Source organism: Myotis yumanensis, unplaced genomic scaffold (assembly GCF_028538775.1).
Source record: "Myotis yumanensis isolate MYYU_CA2020_CCGP unplaced genomic scaffold, mMyoYum1.0.hap1 SCAF_2, whole genome shotgun sequence".
NCBI classification, from domain to species: domain Eukaryota; kingdom Metazoa; phylum Chordata; class Mammalia; order Chiroptera; family Vespertilionidae; genus Myotis; species Myotis yumanensis.
Genome location: NW_027223753.1, coordinates 175,043 through 188,556, shown reverse-complemented (window position 1 = coordinate 188,556; position 13,514 = coordinate 175,043). Strand labels below are relative to the sequence as shown.

Sequence of the window (13,514 nt, the reverse complement as noted above, 5' to 3'; positions counted from 1 at the left end):
GGAGCAGTGCACAGAGGATGGAGGGAAGGCAGGGGCTGGGGCAGGAACCGGAGATCTCAGAGACCGGTGCCCGGGGAGTAGCTATGGACTGGAGGTGGCCGAGGGCGGGAGGGGGTGACAGGAGGCCTCTGGGGGGCCATCGAGCTGAGGCCCCACACAGACTCCCAGGTCCCAGCCTTTCCACCTCCCACACGGAATGAGAGCCTGAGGGGCGGTCTCCCGGCTGTGACGGGGGGCGGGGAGGAAGGGGGGAGCGGGGGGGAGGTCTCCCAGTCTCCAGGGCAGCTGTGGCACCCGGTGATTTGATTCGGGCAAAGCTGAGGTTTGGAGCATAATGGGCTCGTCCCCGGAGGCCACGCTCAGGCTGTCAGGGGGTGAGGGCTGCTCCCGTGCACCCCTTGACGCCCGCTTCCCGACTGTCCATTTGTGCGCCTGCACCTCCAAGGAACTAGGGAGCATAAAGGCTCAAGACGAGGTTCTTGACTGGACATGAAAGCTGCACAAGCAGAGACCACGGGCACAGGCGGGTACAATCACACACCCACGCACACGCGTGCGTCCCCGTACCAGCTCTCATCACATGCAAACTGCTGCCCGTAAATGCAGGGGGAGCACCAGACACCCCTGGGCTGGTGCCCCTGACTGGTCCCCTCGGGCCCTGCCCCAGCCCAGCCTCCTGCAGGAGCCGGTCTCTGGCCACTCCATGCCCACCACGGTCTCACTGCCTGCAGGCCCATGGCCCCCCCAGTGTGCGATGCTGGAGGTGGGGTGGTTTCTTACAGCCGCCCGCTGAGTGCGCATATGAAACTCCCTCCAGGTCTTAGGTGGGTTGGGGGATGGAGAGGACACCCCACATCCCGCCTGCAAACACAAATGTGCAGTGTGTGTGCCTGGTGTGCCTGGGAGGGACAAGTATGCAATGGGATCGGATGCGGGTCTGGGGCCTGTGTGTGCAGCTGTGGGAAGGTGTGTAAAGGGCAGGAGACACACCAGCCCTCAGGCATCAGGAGAGGAGGCGACGATGTCGAGAGAGGGGAGGGTGTCCTCCCACGGGGCCCAATCTCTAAATCTAGCCGCCCTAGGCACCTGCCCACAGCCTTTGGGAGACGGCCCTGGGCACCTGCCCCAGCCCAGCAGAGACCTGCCTCCTCTCACGGCCCATCCCACAACCAACAGGCCCTATTGTGACTTCCGTGAACCTGGGCAGGTATTGGACCAGCAGGGAGCCTCCTCCCCGAATGCAGGCCACTCCTGCAGCCCTAACAGCTTCCTCTCTCCCCGCTCACACCCGTAGGCCCCAAGAGGCCAGGCCCCAGCGTCCTCAGTCCCAGCGTCCTCAGTCCCAGCGTGCTCAGTCCCAGCGTGCTCAGTCCCAGCGTGCTCAGTCCCAGCGTGCTCAGTCCCAGCGTCCTCAGTCCCAGCGTGCTCAGTCCCAGCGTGTTCAGTCCCAGCGTCCTCAGTCCCAGCGTGCTCAGTCCCAGCGTGCTCAGTCCCAGCGTGCTCAGTCCCAGCGTGCTCAGTCCCAGCGTCCTCAGTCCCAGCGTCCTCAGTCCCAGCGTGCTCAGTCCCAGCGTGTTCAGTCCCAGCGTGCTCAGTCCCAGCGTGCTCAGTCCCAGCGTGCTCAGTCCCAGCGTCCTCAGTCCCAGCGTCCTCAGTCCCAGCGTGCTCAGTCCCAGCGTGCTCAGTCCCAGCGTCCTCAGTCCCAGCGTGCTCAGTCCCAGCGTGCTCAGTCCCAGCGTCCTCAGTCCCAGCGTGCTCAGTCCCAGCGTGCTCAGTCCCAGCGTCCTCAGTCCCAGCGTGCTCAGTCCCAGCGTCCTCAGTCCCAGCGTGCTCAGCCCCAGCGTGCTCAGTCCCAGCGTGCTCAGTCCCAGCGTGCTCAGTCCCAGCGTCCTCAGCCACCTCCAGTCCTTCCCAGACAGGTGTTGTCGGTCCCGCCAAGGCCCCCAGCTCCCACCCTCTGCGCCTGTCTGACCATCTCACAACCTGTGGGCTCCAGGCCTTCCTCCCAGAGAAGTGAGAGCCATGTTTGTATGCATGGCTGGCCAAGGGGCTGCCGGGCCCAGGGACTCAAACCCATGCGCCCTCCATAGCCCAGCTCCCTGGAAAGGAGTCCCTTGTTCCTTGTCTAGCCACCTCCCTGCTCCAGAAAAACCCCAAGAGAGGCCCCTGACCCCAAAAGTTCCACCACCCTCTAGGCACGGACTCCCCACCTCAGCCTGTCACTAGTGGACGCCTGCACTCACCATCTGGAGGTGTTGAGTGCACTGGTGTGAAGTGGGTCCCAGGTTTGTCTGAAAAAGAAAACAAATCTCCAAGTTAGGCCCCGAGGAGCAGGCCCCTCCAAAGCCTGTCCCCTCACCCTACCTGGTGGGGTCACTCCTGCTGCCCTGCCCTGGCCCTGGCCCCACCCCGAGCCCTGAGGCCTGGGGGTGGACAAAGGCAGAGGCCCTTGCTCGTCTCTGGCCCTCCAGCTGCAGGCCTGTGGCAGCCACCTACCTGCCTGCCAGGTGAGCCCGTCCAAACCTGCACAGCCCCATCCCCAGTATAGCCGCCTGCCCCTTCCTCCCCCGCCCCCGAGGAAGTGGTTCCTGCCCCTCAGGAGGATGGTCAGCCCCCCGTGACCCCAGGAGCGGCGTCCGGGGACCCAGGAATCCAGAATGGCCATCCTGTCCCAGAAGATGCGGGTGGTTCCTCTGAGCTTCACCCCAGCCGGCCCCCTAGTCCTTGGCAGCTGGGGCGGGGAGCTCAGCCACCCGGCAGGGCCCCCGGGCGGCCAGTGGCCCCCGCAGCCACGTACAGCCGTTGAGGAGCAGCAGCACGGCGAGGCCCAGCGTGGCCGTGGCCAGCAGGATCAGGCAGGCGTTGCAGGGGATCATGAGGTAGCGCACCAGCAGCGAGACCCGGCGCTGCCCCTGCGGGTCCCGCTCCAGCGCCAGCGCCAGCGGAGGCATGGCCTGGGCTCCGCAGCCTCTACTCCTGGGTGTGGGGGCCTCACAGGGCGCCCCTGGGCCTCTCCAGGGCGACTCCCCCCATCCTGGAAATCCTGGGACAGCTGACAGCAGCTGTGTTCTCAAAGTTCAGCTCCGGCCACAGCATGGGGGCATCCAGCCCCCTCCACACCCTCCAGGCTCATGAGGGCGGTATGCAGAATTCCCCCGCAGTAAAATCCCGAGTTGGGGCTCAGAGGGAGGCAGAGGAGGGATTGAGGGCCAGTGGCCACCCCTGCTGTCCACAACCCATCCCCGCGGCCGGCCAGAGTGGCCAGCAGCTCCCCGCAGGGCTGTCTTCCCGATCCTTTTCAGTCCTGTCCTGCCCGCGGCTTTACCCTGGAGAGGCCTGTCCGAGGGGGCTGCCAGCGGTGGCCCTGGGTGGGGAGGGGCGGGCGCCCCCCCCAAAGACCCGCAGGGTCCCTGGCAGAGGCAGAGGCGGGGCGCCGAGGGTCCTGGCTGCCAGGCCCCTGGCAGAGGCAGAGGCAGAGGCGGGGCGCGGAGGGTCCTGGCTGCCGGGCCCCTGGCAGAGGTGGGGCGCCCCCCCAAAGGCCCGCAGGGTCCTGGCAGAGGCGGGGCGGGGCGCGGAGGGTCCTGGCTGCCGGGTCCCTGGCAGAGGCAGAGGCAGAGGCAGAGGCAGAGGCGCGCAATGGCAGCAGCGGGAGGAGCGTGCGCGTCACCGGCGGAGAATAAAGAGCCGCCCGGCAGAGGCAGAGGCAGGGCCGCGCCTGGCTCCCGCCTCCAGGCTCCCCTCGCCCGGGCTGAGGCCGTGAGTGTGGGGCGAGGGCGCTGGGGAGGGCGGAGCAGAGACAAAGGAAGATGCGCCTCTGGGACCCCGGTGTCCTCGGGGGAGTCGGGCTCCTGGCGCAGAGAGATCGGTGGCGCAGAGATCGGCGGCTGCGGCGGCACAAAAGGGTCAGGGGCAGGCGGGGCCGGGGCCGGGGCGCGGGGTCGGGCAGGAGGCAGTGGCGAGGGAGGGGATGGGGGGGTGGGGCTGGGGCGGAGGTGGGTGAGCGGGGAGTGGGCGCAGGTGCTGGGGAGGGGGTGGGTGAAGGGGAGCGTGGGGCGCTATCGGGCGGGAGGGGTAGGAGCCGGGGCTGCGGCCGGTCAGGGACAGGTGCCCCCCCTTTGCTCCCACGAGCTGGGCGGTGCCGTGTGCGAGGTCTGAGTCCCCGCAGGGCGGCTGGGGGCTCGGCCTGCACGAGGGGCCCTATTCTGGCCGCTGTCTGGGGTCCCTGTGGGCCTGTGCGTGTCTGTCCAGCTGCCCCACCCTGGCCGTGTGTGTGGGACCCTCAAGTACAGACACATGCGGTGGGAAGTGGCCCGAGTCCGATTCAGAGGGTGGAGGTGGCCACGACGGGCCCACGTCGCCTGGGAATAGCCGGCAGCACCTCAACGCACTCGCGCCCCCAGCTCGGTTCCGGACGGCGGAGCATGCAAATGGGTTCATGTAAATGAGGGTCAGTAAACGGTGTCCGCGCTCCCGGCCGGTCCGCCCGCGAGCCTGGAGCGCCCCCCAGCGGCCGCCCCCGGAACGTGAGGCCCATGATGTCACGGCGGGGCTGGGCGTGGTCAGAGGCTCCCCATCCGCCCCCAGAGGGGACCTTCCCCAGCCCCTGCCCTGCCCCGATGTCAGGCCCTCAGCTCCAGGCCTGCGGGGGTGTGGGGGACGCGTGCCCCGCTCCCACCGTCCCCACCACTCGCCTCCCACCCTCGGCGGCCAGGATCCCATAGGCGAGCATCTCCATGACCACAGTTCACTCACTCGCACCCCGACCCCGACCCGCCACCGTCTAAGTGCCCCGCCACACCCACCCATGTTGGCTCCCTCCATCCTGGACCCGGCCACAGGCCCCATCCACGGCCCCCTCGCCCCTCCTAGAGTCCGCCGGCCCTTTCTGGGGGCCGGGGTGGGGGCCAGGAAGCTGTGGAGGAAAAAGAGGCCACACACCAACCCTGACAAGCTCAGGAGAGGCCTGCATGGCAGCCGACAAGCTCCGGGATGGAGAGCCGCCCAGGAAGGCCAGACCCTAGACTCCCAGCTAAACCGGGTCACGGGCGTCACCGCCCGCGTTTCCGCCCGCATCTCCCTTTGGCTCCCAGTGACAAAGGTCACCTGCGTTTCAGATAACATACCTTTGAGAGGCCAGAGAATATCCTGTGCAGTCCCCTCAGGGCACACCCAGAGCAGGACAAGGACACCCTCTCCTTGTGCTGTGAACGTCACTCCACTGCCCTGCACACCAGCGTACAAGCGCGTGTCTCTCTGTTTGACTACAATTTGTGTCCTTCCGTTTGACGCTATCCAACCACACAGGCTGCCCCTTGGCTTCCTCCCGCCCGGATTTCATGTTCCCCAACCCCCCCCCCCCCATCTCCTCCCGTGATCCTGTGGTTCTAACGTATAAAACAAGCTGTAAAACTCACTCCAGAGCGTTTTCTCAATCCTTTGAGATTTTGTTTCCCTGCGATTGACGTCAGTTTGGCTCAAATAAACTCAAAAACGCTCTCCAGGTTTGGACGTTCCCACATCGACAAAGCACAGCTTCCAGCACAGGGTCCCTTCTCTTCTCGGGGTCAGGCCACACCTGTCCCATCCCAGCGCCCCTCCTGCCGGCTCCTCCACTGACTCCCTGCCCAGCGGAAAAGACAGTAACTGCGTCCCCTCCACCCCCACACTTAGTCACAGCCATCCTATCACACCCACGGACACATTCGCGCTCGTACACAGCGCAGGCCTTGGGAGGGGCATCTGTGTTTGCTGTCCGAAGGTCTCCCTCCAGCCAAACTGCCGTGGCAAGGCCACCAGCGTCACCTTGGTCCCCTTAGATCTCATCTCAGTCCTAACCACACCCAGACCACTCCCCAGACCCTTCCTGGCATCGCCACCGCAGGGCAACACCCACCTACCTCTGTGCCTCCAGCCAGACCCCTCCCCCGAGGGCCTTCCACCCAGCAGATGTCCAGCTGCCTCACAAACAGGCCCTGGGGTCCCACCCCATCACTCCCTCCTGTCAGGAGGGCCCCTCCACACACGCAACCTTCCTCCCGGGCAGCCACCTGCTGCCAGCGCCCAGGTCCATCTCTCGATTCCTTCCGTCCTTCAGCAGGCACACTAATGCCACACCCCACACGGAGTCAGCCCCCCAGTCAGGGTCCCCATCACCCCCAGTGGAGGTCTTCAAACTCTTGGAGCCCTGGAACCCCAGGTTCCAATAAAACCTGGCAGGAAACGCCAATCAGAGTGGTTCTCCCACCCAATGCCAGGCGGACCCAGAGCAGCAACTCCTCCAGCCAGTGGCGACCCCAGTCCTCAGCTGCCTCCCTCTCCTCGGGGTCCTCCCACCTACCCCGCCCCTCACCTCGCTGGACCTTGGCACTGCTCACACCAAGCGATAGTGCCCGTGGCTCCTCCGGCCCCGCCCTGGGCTGGGAGCACCCAGAGCAGGGTCTGACTTTTTATCTCGGGGCAGGGACTTGCCGGGAGCCCAGGGTCACACACCTTCCCATCTGCTTCTCTCTGTAGCCCCCCAGGCCTGGATCCACACCCTTGGCTCAGAGATGGCCCCTCAGACAACACCACGGTGCCCAGGGCCCACGGGGAACACACCCACAGGCCCTGTTTGCTGCTGCCACTGCCACTGGGGGGCTCCGTGAAAAGGGAGGGGAAGAAACCAGGGTGTGGGGAGGGTAAGCCTGGGATCTGCCCACGAGGGGCTGTGGCCAACCAGCCAACTCTGGGGTGGGGCTTGGGGCCTGCACGCCCAGCTTGGGGGAAAGGGAACCGCCAGGCCGCCTGGTCCCTCCCAGCCCAGCCCCAGCCCGAGCCGAGCCCCCCACAGGGGCTGGCGGTCTTCAGAGACAAAGGGCCATTGAGGCCCCAGACCCAGCTGGGGGAGGGGAATTCAGGCGACCAAAGCTATTTTGGGATCTTCAGACTCAAAATCTTCCAGCCCAGACCAGCCCAGGCGGCTCACACCCCACAAAGGAATAGAGAGGGTGCCTGGAACCAGGAATCAGCCCCCTGGACTCTGGGCTCACACACAGCAACATGCAACTACACACACATGTACACACAGCCGGTGCTCCCGGTGTCACACAGGCACGCACACACCCACTCAAGTTTGCGTGGGCACCGGTGTCAGCTGTGTGCATGCACACCGGGTGTCACTCACCGGTGTACAGACACACTGGGCACCTCACACACACATTCACCTTCATGCAACACAGCCGGGTCCGCATCCGCACAGCACACGTACACACGTACACACGTGTGCACACGCACAGGCTCTGGATGTACTTCTCTGGCCCCGAAAAGGAAGGTGGGGGATGGGGTCTAGAGAGGACAGAGTCCAGCCCCTGACAACCTGCAGGCCCCTTTCTCATGCAGATGACCCCTGGCTTCATCCAGAGGGAGAGGATGGATGGGGTGGGGGGTGGGTGGTGGGGGAGCTGTCCTCCCTGGGACAGGCACACACACTTGTGCACACGCACCACTAAATGTGCTCGCACGTCACAAGTGTCTGGCTGCCTTGACGAAGGGAGGGGGGGGGGGAAGGACCGAGCAGAGCAGACCCCTCCCCAGCGGCCCCCTCAGGGCCTCCCGGTGTCCGGTCTCAGGCTGCAGCAGTCCCCTCCCCCAGCCTTAGCAGACAATTGGCGGTTCACAACAGGACATAGCTGCTGGACCCAGGCCAGCCTCTGGGAAGGAGGTGGCGTCCAGCCCAGGCCCAGATCACGGCCGCAGGTGAGGCCGGAGGTGCTCACGTTTGAGTCCCGGGGCTGTGAGCCAGCCGGCACTGCCGGGCGGTGGGATTAATGAGTTTCTGGAGGCAGCTCAGCAGGGCCGGCTCATCGGGCTGGGAGTGGGGAAGGCAGCTGCAGGCACCCCTCCCTCGTTCCCCTTCTCTCTACCCCACCAGCAGGTCTGAGCTCCTCCCTGAGGGGCTAAATGCAGGAGGTGTGTCCAGAGTCACAGAAGTTCTCCGCGCTCAGGTTACCCAGGGGCCGTGGTGCCTAGGCTGGAGGGTCTGAGGGGTGCTACCTGCAGACCTGAATCAGGGGGAGAGGGGTGTGCACGGCCCTGGAGGGAGAGCCCTCAGACAGGCCCAGGTGAGGACAGGCTCAGGAGGCGGCAGGAGGCTGGGCGGGCCCGTGTGGTGGAGACCCAGGGTGACCAGGAGCTAGTGGGCAGGTCCTCAGGCCTGGGAGCCGGGACAGAGCCGCTAGGAGGCGCCAGTGGAACAGAGGAGGGGGAAGGAGGCCATTGGAGAAAGGTAGGGATGGGGCAGGGCTGACCCCCACCACCCCTTACCTCCAGGACTGCTCCAAGCACATCTCCAGAAGGAAAGAGAAAGCTGGGGAGCAAGGGAGGTGCCCAGGTGTGGTCAGTGAGTCAGTGGTGAGTGGGGAGGCGTTTTTCTGCCGAGGACCCAGCTGTGTGGCCACGGGCGATACACAGCCCAGCACCACGGTCCGAGTGGGGTGTGAGGGAGCACTTCCTGGAGGTGGCGGCCAGCTGGGCCTCAGGATGAAGAGGGTGGCAGACAGACCCAGGGAACAAAGGAGCAAAAAGACAGGAGACCCAGCGAGGAGAGAGCTGGAGAGATGAAAAGACGGAGGCCGGGCAGGGAGGTCTGGGGCCACCAGGGTGCAGACGGGAGGGCAGAGGTGCCAGCGGTCACGGGGATCGGCCCGTGGCCATCCAGGGCTTGGCAGTGAGCACCGAGTTTCCAGCCTTCTCCCGGCACCATGCCTCCACTACCCTTCATCCACACTACGGGGACCACCGCTGCTCACCTCATCCCAGTTTTTCTGCCCAGAATGCGCCCCCCGCCCCCCACCTGGCCCCCTTGGGAGGCACGTCAGGAACCCAGCAGGGGCCTGTGCAGGTGGCAGCAGCCGCCCCTCCCAGTGGCCCCTGGAGGATCTGCTGGGGGTGGTGGATGCGAAAGGAACCATAAATGAATGAATGAACAGATATGCTGAGCCTCCCTCCACCAGCTCCACGAAAAGTGGGCCCACACCCCCTCCCTCCTGGCAGCCAGGCAGGGCCACAGTTGGCCCAGGTGTGCACTGGGGCCTCACATCTGTGAGCAGAGGAACGGGTGCCACCACAGCCAAACCAGGCTGCCTGCTCTGCCCAGGGCCTAGTGTCCGTTGACTGACAGGGCTGCTGAGGGGAGGAGCAGGGAAGGCTCAGGCACCCTCAGTCCAGCGACCCCCACCGGAGCCCTGTGTCAGACTCAGGGTCTGGCAGGTACGTGAGGGAGCAAATGGTCCCCCAGGGACTCTCATGCCCTCACCTCAGTCCTTTGGTCTCCGGCACTGAGAGGCGTAGGAGGCGGCGCCCAGCCTTTCGCCAGGCACAGGGGAGGGAGGGATGCACACAGACGCACAGTTGGACACTGGGGCGGACGGGACAGCTACAGCCAGCAGGGGCTGGAACCCACAGAGGACAGAGGCTGGACCCTGTCCCTAAGGCCTGGCGAAGGTCGCCCCTACCAGCCTGCTGTCAGCGCTCCTGCAGGGCCCTGGCCCTCATCAGAACACAGGGAAACCAGCGTTGGTTCCAGGAAACCAGCATGGCAGGAACCACAGGCCACCTGCTGTGGCTCTGACCAGAACTCTCCTGTGCACAGATTACTGCGTCTGAGGCAGAGAGTGCATGTGCAGACACACACGTGCACACGCACATGTGCACGCCCCACAGCTGAAGAGCCCTCTCCATGGGGGCAATGAGGGAGTGGCTAGGAGGGGCCTCTGCCCCTTCCCAGGCCCAGCTGTCAGTGCCCAGCAGGGGGCCTTCCTCAGAGGAAGTTCTCAGGGTCTGCGGGGTGTGTGTGGGGGGGGGGGGGGGAGTAGGGGGGGTGGGGGGCTTGGAGGGGAGCTTCCCACGGCAGGGCAGGCCTAGATCACCCCTCTCCAGATCCCAGCCGCAGCCTGGACTCCAACATGACCCCTTCTGGGCCCCAGGGCAAACCCACAGGGGTCACAGTAGCCTCCTCAGCTGAGCTGTGTCACTGGTCACTGTCCTGGGGTAGCTGTTACTGGGGTGCTGTCTCATTTCTCTGAGTGAGAGGCGGCGCTTCCTGGGTCTGTGGGGTGTCAGTGCCCCTAGTGCTACTGTGGTGATGGTGCCGCAGCCCCAGTGGCCTGTGGTGAGTGGGTGCTGGGGCCAGGAGGGCAGGGCAGACAGGAAGTCCGTGGCCCTCCACCCAGGCCTCTGGGCCAGGGCTGAACGTGGGGGGCGGGGAAGGGGGCAGCTGGCCTGGGTTCCACAGGTGGAGGCTCAGGGTGATGGATGGACCGGGTGGGGGGGCCTGTTCCTGCAGCTGTTTACCTCCCCCCTGCGGGTCGGGGACTCACCCTCCAGGAAGGAAGCAAAGCAGACAGACAGGCCGCCTGGACGCACAGGGGATGGTGAGGAGGGCAGTGCTTGACCTGAGGCCCCAGGTCTGGGCTCGCTCCCCTTCCGCCACCCAGACTTCCCGGGCAGTCCCTGCACTTCCTGCCCCAACCAACGGGCAGTCCCAGACCCCGGCCAGCTCGCTCTAGGCCTCGGCTAGGGAACCGGCCGCTCCCGCACCCGTGCAGCGCAGGTCCCAGCACCCCGCGCTGCGAGGGTCGAGGCAGGCCCCCCAGAATGCTCGGTCCGGCACCCCGTGTGACAGAGGGAGGGAGGAGGGAGGGCAGTTTCAAAACAACTTCCTCCCATGTCCAGTCTGTGGGGGGAGAATGGAGGCTGGGCTCGTTTCTCGGTGGAGAGCGAGGGGGTGGGGTCGGTATGGAAAAAGCCAAGAGGTGTTTCCACGAACTCAGCCCAAAGGGAAGCCACGAGGTCACGGCCCCCGCTGCCCCTGGAGCGCTCGCCACCCGCCAGCACCTGGACCCACGTGGAGTCCCAGCCCGCGCCCGTCCTGTCCTGCGCCTTCCTACTGGGACGCCAGGTGGAAGAACACGCCCCACGGGGCAGACACGCCCCCAGCTCCCCAGCCGCCCGAGGAAAGCAGCAGGCGGGCGGGCAGCCTCTAGCCCCGACCTGCCCCTACGAGGCCCGGAGGCCCGGCCGGGGGAGGGGCCAGGAAGGGCGCTGGGTGGGACCTGGAGGGGGCAGGGTGGGCACCTACATGCAGAGCGGGTAGGAGAGGGAGCCGTGAACAGGAAGAAGTCACCTCCCGTCAGCGGGGAAGAATGTGGAGGGGGTGGGACAGGCCGAGGAATCGCGAGGGGCGCAGAGGTTAAGTGCCAGGCCGCGGGAGGCGGCGGCGGGTGGGGGGGCTCAGAAACTTCCCGGGACAGCTAGCTACCCGACCGGCAGATGGAGGGTCAGTTCCCGGCATGCAGGGCCCACTCCTCTGCAGCACCGCTGCCCAGGGACTGTGATTGCCAGGACCTGGGTCTCAGGGCTGGGCAGGGCCAGCGCCAGACTCACTTCGACCTGTCCCTGTGCCAGGCCCCTGTCCCTGCGCCAGGCCCTGCGGGGGCAAACAACACTTCCTTTCTCTGCTCCTGGCTCCTACCGGAGAGGGGAGGGCCGCCGGCTGCCTGGCCAGCCTTCGGCCAGCCTGTGTCCTCCCGGGGGCTGCAGGGGAGGCCAGCACTAGCCTCATGTGGTGGAGTAAGTGGGCAGTGCCCTGACCAGGACAAGGTAGCCAAGGGCTGGAGGAGATGCTGGCTCAGCTGCCAGCCTGGGAAGGCTCGGCGTGGGGGTGGCTGTCAGTGGAGGAGGCCAGGCCACACCCCCGACAAAGCAGCAGGGCGGGGGGGGTCTCCTTCCGGAAGAGGCTGTCCCAGAGCCGCAGGCCTCCCTCACCCAAAGGTGGCGCAGAGGGAGGGACACATACCTGTCTCAGCTATGCCAGGAATGTGGTTCCCCAGGTCAGAACTGGAGGAGGTGCCTTCCGGGGCAGAGGCTGGGGAAGGGGCCTGACCAGCAGAGCCAGAAAGACCCTGCAGGTCCCAGGGAGACACTGAGGCAGGCAGGTCCCAGCAGAGCTGGGGACAGGTGTGCTGAGAGCAGCAGGTGCCCCTCAGGACCCAGGTGAGGAGGAGGAAGAGGGGGGCCGGGGAGGACCAGGCCCCCCACCTTGGCTGCTCTGGGCCTTGCAGGGGTGAGGTGTGCTCGGGACAAGTGAGACCTGGTGGTCTTGGGGTGACCTCCACAGATTAGTGGCTGCTCAGACTTCGCCCTGGGCCCTGGGGGGCCCTGGAAGCAAATGGGGTCAGTCAGACGGGAAGGGTCAGCTATCTCAGGCCTGCCTCCTCACTGGGCTGAGGCCTGGGCTCCTGGAGCCTGGGGTGGGGTCTGGGGTGCTCATCTCCTACAGAACAGGAGGCGGCCTCCCCCCCCAGCCGGAGGGGCTCTGGCACAAGACTGTTTCTTCCCAGCCTGGCCCTGGCTCCCGGGACCTTGTCCCTCGGGCTTTGGGGCACCCAGGGGAGACGCCCCCCTCTCATCTAGACCAGGGGTGTGGTGTGTCAGCCCTGCCCTCAGCGCCCTGGTTGGCTTCCAAAGCAGATCCATGTGGCCCAGCTCCAATCCAGGGCCTTGCAGTGGGAGGGAGGCTCCTCAGTCTGGGCCCTCCCGGCTCCCGGCTCCCGGCTCCCGGCCTCCAACCACAAGGCTCCAAGCCATTTCCTTTCCCTTCATCTCCAGGAACTCCTTTCCCTGGACCATACCCCTGGGGGGCCTACCTCAGGACGTCCGGTGGCTCAGCCCTCCTGGGCACTCACCCTTCTGCTGCACACAGGCCCGTGCATCCCAGCACCTGCCCCAGCCCAGAGCCTAGGTCCTGCCCCTGAGCGTTGGCTGCCAGGGCAGGCAGCACACAGTAGGTCAAGTCTCAGTCCTAGCCGGGGGCTCTCCCTGTGGACCCTCCTGTCCAGCTGTCTCTCTGCCCAGCCTGGCATGTCCAGAGCCGGGTTGGTGTGGATGGGGCTCTGGCAGGATGGCCAATCTTGCTGTGCCCGTGGTGGCCCTCACACCACATGCCTTCTGACCCCACATAAGGCCTCAGTTACTGGTCACAGACCCCCGGGCTGGACCCGCCCAGCAGTACCTTAACGGTTGATCCTCTCCATGATTCCCCGTCGAGGGAGAGGGCATTTTCTGTCCTGACCCCTCTCTCCAGCCTCTCCTTAGCCCCCACTCACCCCCCCCCCACCCCCACCCAACACTGGGCATCACATCACACAGCTGCCCGGTCTCCATGTCTCACTCCCATCTTTTCCCTCAACCACAAGCTTCCAGAGTGAGGCCAGTGTCTCAAGTCCTTGCCAGGCTGAGACCCCTCAGTCGAGCCAGTGCTGGCGAGAGACTAGGACACCCAGCCCTGCTGGCTCCTCCATGTGACGCTGTGGCCGGGGACCACGAGGCAGCCCAGAAGCAGCCAACCACAGTCTGGGCAAGACGTCATGGGGCCCCCGCCCACTTGGGTCTGCCTCCCGAGCACGGGCCTCCCCAGGCCAGATGAACCCACCATCCAGAACCCCACAAACACCAAGCCGGCATCACAGCACTGAACT

General features: G+C 65.9%; 1 protein-coding gene across 7 annotated transcripts in view; it reads right to left on the bottom strand.

The window, feature by feature from the left end:
- Window positions 1-13,514, bottom strand: part of AGRN (agrin) — a 34,675-nt gene that overhangs the window by 17,893 nt on the left and 3,268 nt on the right. For 6 of the 7 annotated variants that reach the window (XM_070403826.1, XM_070403829.1, XM_070403828.1 and 3 more), the window contains exon 3: window positions 2,244-2,291. In XM_070403826.1, the coding sequence (XP_070259927.1) occupies window positions 2,244-2,291 (48 nt within the window). Of the gene's footprint in view, window positions 1-2,243; window positions 2,292-2,797; window positions 3,297-13,514 lie in introns of those variants that run through there. The other variant, XM_070403833.1, reaches the window with a different exon arrangement.